The sequence below is a fragment of the Embiotoca jacksoni genome, unplaced genomic scaffold (assembly GCF_022577435.1).
Source record: "Embiotoca jacksoni isolate LCO1_2020_lvr unplaced genomic scaffold, fEmbJac1.0.p SCAF_75, whole genome shotgun sequence".
NCBI classification, from domain to species: domain Eukaryota; kingdom Metazoa; phylum Chordata; class Actinopteri; family Embiotocidae; genus Embiotoca; species Embiotoca jacksoni.
Window position 1 is genome coordinate 739,951 of NW_027185431.1, and position 8,647 is coordinate 748,597.

Here is an 8,647-nt window from a genome sequence, read left to right on the forward strand (position 1 = left end):
AAAGCTGCAGCAAACACCTTCATACCGGCTCTGAGAACAAGCAACTCCCTGCAGTCACTTCTGAGTTCACTTCTGAGTGGCGTCGGTACGTTACTGCAGGTTATAAAGATCAGTTTCTATTTAGATTCACTTTCGCTCAACTACTTTGTAAACACTTTTTCAAGCAGGTATTCCTTTATGTGTGATGAAAAGCATCACAAAGAGACACAAACAACCTCAAAGAGACACAAACAACCTCAAAGAGACACAAACCACCTCAAAGAGACACAAACAACCTCAAAGAGACACAAACAATCACAGAGACACAAACCACCACAGAGACACAAACAACCACAGAGAAACAAACAACCTCAAAGAGACACAAACAACCTCAAAGAGACACAAACAATCACAGAGACACAAACAACCTCAAAGAGACACAAACAACCTCAAAGAGACACAAACAACCACAGAGAAACAAACAACCTCAAAGAGACACAAACAACCTCAAAGAGACACAAACAATCACAGAGACACAAACAACCACAGAGAAACAAACAACCTCAAAGAGACACAAACAACCTCAAAGAGACACAAACAATCACAGAGACACAAACAACCTCAAAGAGACACAAACAACCACAGAGAAACAAACAACCTCAAAGAGACACAAACAACCTCAAAGAGACACAAACAATCACAGAGACACAAACAACCTCAAAGAGACACAAACCACCACAGAGACACAAACAACCTCAAAGAGACACAAACCACCTCGAAGACACAAACAACCACAGAGACACAAACCACCACAGAGACACAAACAACCTCAAAGAGACACAAACCACCTCAAAGAGACACAAACAACCTCAAAGAGACACAAACAATCACAGAGACACAAACCACCACAGAGACACAAACAACCTCAGAGACACAAACAATCACAGAGACACAAACCACCACAGAGACACAAACAACCACAAAGAGACACAAACAACCACGAAGATACACAAACAACCACACAGACACAAACAATCACAGAGACACAAACAACCTCAAAGAGACATAAACAACCACAAAGAGACACAACCAATCACAAAGATACACAAACAACCACAAAGATACACAAACAACCACAGAGACACAAACAACCTCAAAGAGACAGAAACAATCACAAAGAGACACAAACAACCTCAAAGAGACACAACCAATCACAAAGAGACACAAACAACCACAAAGATACACAAACAACCACACAGACACAAACAATCACAGAGACACAAACAACCTCAAAGAGACATAAACAATCACAAAGAGATACAAACAACCTCAAAGAGACACAACCAATCACAAAGAGACACAAACAACCACAAAGAGACACAACCAATCACAAAGAGACACAAACAACCACAAAGATACACAAACAACCACACAGACACAAACAATCACAGAGACACAAACAACCTCAAAGAGACATAAACAATCACAAAGAGACACAAACAACCACAGAGACACAACCAATCACAAAGAGACACAAACAACCACAAAGATACACAACCAATCACAAAGAGACACAAACAACCTCAAAGAGACACAAACAACCACAAAGAGACACAAACAACCTCAAAGAGACAGAAACAACCATAAAGAGACACAAACAACCACAAAGAGACACAAACAACCTCAAAGAGACACAAACAACCTCAAAGAGACACAACCAATCACAAAGATACACAAACAACCACAAAGAGACACAAACAACCACAAAGACACACAACCAATCGCAAAGAGACACAAACAACCACAAAGATACACAAACAACCACAAAGAGACACAAACAACCACAAAGATACACAAACAACCATAAAGAGACACAAACAACCACAACCTCAAAGAGACACAAACAACCACAAAGAGACACAGACAACCTCAAAGAGACACAAACAACCACAACCTCAAAGAGACACAAACAACCACAAAGAGACACAAACAACCACAAAGATACACAAACAACCATAAAGAGACACAAACAACCACAACCTCAAAGAGACACAAACAACCACAAAGAGACACAGACAACCTCAAAGAGACACAAACAACCACAACCTCAAAGAGACACAAACAACCACAAAGAGACACAAACAACCACAAAGAGACACAAACAACCTCAAAGAGACACAAACTGACATTGTGATTTCTTAACAAACATAATACATTGAATTACTAAATCATCTAAACCACCAGCCAATCAGATCGCAGTAAACGAGGCAGGAATCACGTCCTCACTGACATTTTTTGTGCGTTCTGTCTCGGGCCGATTGTTGTCATAGTTTTCAGTCAATAAGGTTCAGCTCAGTGTGCTAACAGCGTTGCCATGGTTACCACGGGACTCCAACGTCTTCTTTATTGTCACTGCAAAGTTTCGGTTAGCTGCCTCCAATAGAAACACACACACACAAAGACAAGCGCACACACACTGCCAAGGTCTCTCCGAAAAGTCAAACTCAATGGGAACGAGGCTGGGACACACACACACACACACACACACACACACACACACACACACACAGATAGAGACACACACACACACACACACACACACACACACACACACAGAGAGAGAGAGACACACACACACACACAGAGACAGACAGACAGACAGACAGACACACACACACACACACACACACACACACACACACACACACACACACACACAGACAGACACACACACACACACACACACACACAGACAGACACACACACACAGACAGACACACACACACACACACACACACACACACACACAGACACACACAGACAGACACACACACACTCACACACACTCACAGACACACACACACACACACAGACACACACACACACTCACACACTCACAGACACACACACACACACACACACACACACACTCACACACACACACAGAGAGAGAGAGACACACACACACACACAGAGACAGACAGACAGACAGACAGACACACACACACACACACACACACACACACACACACACACAGACAGACACACACACACACACACACACAGACAGACACACACACACAGACAGACACACACACACACACACACACACACACACAGACACACACAGACAGACACACACACACTCACACACACTCACAGACACACACACACACACACAGACACACACACACACTCACACACTCACAGACACACACACACACACACACACACACACACTCACACACACACACAGACACACACAAACACACACACACACTCACACACACTCAGAGACACACACACACACACACAAACACACACACACACTCACACACACTCAGACACACCCACACACACAGACAGACAGACACACACACACTCACAGACACACACACACACAGACACACACAGACAGACACACACACATTCACACACACTCAGAGACACACACACACACACACACACACACAGACAGACACACACACACACACACACAGATCTCTCTGCCGTCACAATAAACAGTGTTTCATCAGTTACTGCAGCTGAAGCTCAGTTTCACAAACATAACATACCAACGGGAATCCAAGCAGCCACACACACACACACACACACACACACACACACACACACACACACACACACACACACACACAAACACACAGTTCACACGTTCATCATCACCTCATCATCTTGATGACTAATCAAGCTAAGAGCAACTTGCTGACTGAGCAGATCATAATCTCTGACAGCTGTGCATTCTGGGTAAAAACTTGAACAACTTTATTAACTCTGACTTAAATCACAGCTGGAGCTGAACTAGTCGACAGGTAACCATGGCAACAGTACACCAAGGACCTCCTGGTAACTCCTCAAGGACTTCTGGAACATCTTCAAGGACCTCTAGAACATCTTCACGGACCTTTGGAACATCTTCAAGGACTCCTGGTAACTCCTCAAGAACATCTTCAAGAACCTGTAGAACATATTCAAGGACCTCTGGAACATCTTCAAGAACCTCTAGAACATATTTAAGAACCTCTAGAACATATTCAAGAACCTCTGGAACATCTTCAAGAACCTCTGGAACATCTTCAAGGACCTCTAGAACATATTTAAGAACCTCTAGAACATATTCAAGGACATCTGGAACATCTTCAAGAACCTCTAAAACATATTCAAGGACCTCTGGAACATCTTCAAGAACCTCTAGAACATTCAAGAACCTCTAAAACATATTCAAGGACCTCTGGAACATCTTCAAGAACCCATAGAACATATTCAAGGACCTCTGGAACATCTTCAAGGACCTATGGCACATCTTCAAGGACCTCTGGAATATCTTTAAGGACTCCTGGTAACTCCTCAGAAACCTCTAGAACATCTTCAAGAACCTCTGGAACATCTTCAAGGACCTCTGGAACATATTCAAGAACCTCTAGAACATATTCAAGGACCTCAGGAACATCTTCAAGGACCTCTGGAACATCTTCAAGGACTCCTGGTAACTCCTCAAGAACCTCTGGAACATCTTCAAGGACCTCTGGAACATCTTCAAGAACCTCTGGAACATCTTCAAGAACCTCTGGAACATCTTCAAGGGCCTCTGGAACATCTTCAAGAACCTCTGGAACATCTTCAAGGACCCCTGGAACATCTTCAAGAACCTCTGGAACATCTTCAAGAACCTCTGGAACATCTTCAAGGACCTCTGGAACATCTTCAATGACCCTTTTTGAACCAAAGACCACCAGAACTCTGGAACTGCTGAGCTGACCGGCGCGACGACACAACGGCCCATTCAAAACATGGAAAACACAAAAATCCTCCTCATAATCAAATTGTTGTCCAGACAAAGAGAGAGTGCAGTCAGCTGTTTTCACTTATCACACAGATAACTGTGAACATCTGAGCTCAGCGATTCCTCTCATCATTCTTTCACTTATTTATTCTGTCGATCTTTCAGGAGACAAAAACTCTCCGAGATATTCATCGTTGGCTCGTCGCTCCCATGATGCACCGCGGGGATGTTTCGTTTTATTTCCTCGGACACAGACGCCTCGGAATGAGAGACGCTTGCTTATTTCAGATACAATCTCATAAAGTTTGAAAACTCGTTAAACTCTTCGCTGATCCTCAACAGAAAACAGCCAAAGGAGCTTCTTCTGACGGAGAGAAGGCGATGCTTTTTCAATGGGAGTCTATGGAGACGGCCCCTAGTGGTCCTCAGTGGTACTACAGATGGAGTCTATGGAGACAGCCCCTAGTGGTCCTCAGTGGTACTACAGATGGAGTCTATGGAGACGGCCCCTGGTGGTCCTCAGTGGTACTACAGATGGAGTCTATGGAGACGGCCCCTAGTGGTCCTCAGTGGTACTACAGATGGAGTCTATGGGGACGCCTGTTGTTTTTGACATTTCATTCACTAAACAATTGATTATCAGAGGAAATAACACCGATATCAAAGCGTTTTTGTGTGTCAATCAAACGTACTGATAACTTGACAGAAAAATTGTTGAATTGTTGAAAAAAAGTTTTCAAACTGAAGTTCCAACAGTGAAATGTTTCCTGATGGTCATCGAGGTGACGGTTTCCTGCCTGCTGCTCCTGAAAAGCCCTTCATCGCTTTCTAAAGGTCTTTTTTAGTCTCACTCGGACCTTTTTAACCAGATTTGTTTTTATGGTTCGACCCTCCGCAGGTCAGTGAGGCTTCGTTTGGATCCTGTTTTTAAAACCTACATTTATTTGTTCACTCATTCATACGTTTTATTTTTATTGTTTCATACAGCTGAAGTCTGATTGGTTGCTATAAGAGCTGCAAACTCTGACTTGTATCTGCCGAGAGTTTATGAAACAAGAAGTTTGGATGCACAATATAAACCCGCTGCAGTCTGAATCTACGAGCAGGTTTTAATGTCACATAAACTAATTTACAGTTCAAATAAAAAGGTTCCTTCCTCATTATTCTATCATAGTGAAGTCTAATATTACAGCAGCTCTTCATCTCTGTTGAAACATTAAAAGTATGATATTAATATTTTCTTTAATGTCACAGCTGTAGTTGTGTTCATAGTCGCCTCCACAGCATGCAGTATTAATTATAATCTTCTTGTTTTGTTGTCTGTAGATTAAAGAACAGTTTTAATTTATTTTATTTCTGATAATAATCTGACCTTCATTCAGATTCTTCTGTCAGATTAAAACATGAGCTGTCCTCAGTAACAGGCGTACTCTTAGTTTAGTGACACATTATATACACATATTAATATGAAGAATATGTGTTAAATGAATCCGTCTGCTATAATAACTATAACGTGTAATCCATCCTCACAGCCTTCAGACAGCAGAACATCAGCTGTCCGAACTATCAGAACATCACAGAACCGGTACCGGTCCTACCTCTCCGTCCGGGACTAGTGCAGCAGCAGCGGCCGAGCAGCAGCAGCAGCAGCGCCGCTCCGGAGGCGAACTTCATGTCGGCGGTTTCCGTGTGAAGTCCTCTGAGTCCGGGTGTCTGCGGACGGACGGACGGACGGACGGACGGACCGGTCCTCCACGAGCTCCAGCCGCAGAGGTGAGCCTGTCTCCGGGAACCGAGCTGGAGCTGCACGGGGGATCTCCGACTCCGGAGAGAAGTGAGCACACACACCTTCTCTGACTGCACCTCCTCCTCCTCTGACTCCTCCTCCTTCTGTTACACCTCCTCCTGACTCCTCCTCTTCTTACACCTCCTCCTCTGACGCGTCCTTCCACACCTATATATACTAATATATATACTAATATATATATATTGTGAAACTACAATAGACCACAAAATATAACCAGCTAAATTGTATAAATATTTAGACAGTCAAAAAAAAATCTATAAAATCAAATGACAAGTTAAATAAAATACTAAATTAGTTTAAAAGTGTATAATGAGAGGTTAAACCAAATGAAATCTAAAAATAAATAAATATAAATAAATGTAAAAAAACGACTTAAATAATTAGACCACGAAATAGAACCAGTTAAATGTATAAATAAATAGACAGTTGAATAAAAACATATTAAACAGCAGATTCCTGCTTCAGTCTCGTGTTTCCTGTCGTTCAGCAGCGCTAAAGATGTTCCAGAGGAAACAACCGCTGCTCCAGGAGCACCAGGAGTCAGCACCTCCTGCTGAGGGTTCAAATCCCACTGGAGGAACATAGAACACAACTCACACACACTAAAACTAAACTATAAAACTAAACTAAAACATGCACATTAGCTGCGAACTCACTAATAAACTGATTGAACTTGAATGTTTTCCTCCATCAGTAGAAGCAGCTTCATTTACACAAAAGTGTCACGACGAACATCTCAAAGTCTAGAAATAAATTGTTTAACAAGGATGCTGGCCGACCCGACCTCCTCCCAGACCTCCTCCTGACCTCCTCCCAGACCTCCTCCTGACCTCCTCCCAGACCTCCTCCCAGACCTCCTCCCAGGCCTCCTCCCAGACCTCCTCCTGACCTCCTCCCAGACCTCCTCCTGACCTCCTCCCAGACCTCCTCCCAGGCCTCCTCCTGACCTCCTCCCCAGACCTCCTCCTGACCTCCTCCCAGACCTCCTCCTGACCTCCTCCCAGACCTCCTCCCAGACCTCCTCCCAGGCCTCCTCCCAGACCTCCTCCTGACCTCCTCCCAGACCTCCTCCCTGACCTCCTCCTGACCCCCTCCCAGACCTCCTGCACTTCTCTCACTTCTTTTTATATTTGCTTCCTTTAAACAAATTAATTTTACACATTCAGGAGATGATAATAAAACATTTAACTGCATTTCTTTTTAATTTGAATTCATTGAGTTGAATCAGGACATTTCTGTCGTCCGCTGATCTTTTTTTGCATTTCAGCAGATCTTTCTGCTTTATTTCTTATTTTCTTCTTTTGATTTGTGTTTCTTTTGTTCTGTTTTTCCTCCAAACTGAACTGACAGAATAAAAACACCTGACATTATGATTATAATCATGATGGCTTTGTCCACTCCTGTTTGTTTTCATGCTAATGGGGTCACTGATTTCACCCACAATGCAGCATTCCCTGCATCTATAATTAAAACCTCAGAGTGCTTTTTCTCCTGTTTACCTAAAAACTTGTCGCTTGTTGCCAACAAAGCACAAACAAGAAAAAAAACACCTTAATGGCTTTTTCTCACTCATTTGTTCTTAATAAGAGCTGACAGCGTGTCACCGGGCAGAACCGGCTCAGATGCGGATCAGAACCGGCTCAGATGCGGATCAGAACCGGCTCATGTGTAAAGAAAAGAATCACAATGACAGAAACTAACAGCATAAAGGATCAAAGGAAACAGGTTGAGATTTGAACCAGCGACCACCTGACTTCAGGTGAAGCCACTTTAACCACCGAGCCGGTAACAAGATGAAGAATCAGGAAGTAGCAGAGACTTCTTTAAATCATCTTTTGATACTCTGGGAGGTCAAATAAAGTCTGAAAGCTCTTAAAGCTTTAAAAAGTTGTGTTTGTGATTCCAGTTTCTCGTGATCAGGACGGTTTGTTCAGATTCATTTAAAATAAATGGACGTATTATAAATGAAACAGATTACAAGAAGTCTTTTAATGTGTCTGGACAGCAGAAACAAAGAGGAATCACGTGATGTTGAAGATGAACTCCAGAGTTTCAGCTCG

General features: G+C 43.0%; 1 protein-coding gene across 1 annotated transcript in view; it reads right to left on the reverse strand.

Moving 5' to 3' along the window:
- LOC138215429 (melanoma receptor tyrosine-protein kinase-like) overlaps positions 1-6,626 on the reverse strand; it is a 32,300-nt gene extending 25,674 nt beyond the window's left edge. Inside the window, exon 1 of the mRNA XM_069177568.1 lies at positions 6,379-6,626. Coding sequence (XP_069033669.1) covers positions 6,379-6,454 — 76 coding nt within the window. The 5' untranslated portion in view covers positions 6,455-6,626. The remainder of the gene's footprint in view (positions 1-6,378) is intronic.
- Between the last annotated feature and the right edge of the window lie 2,021 nt (positions 6,627-8,647).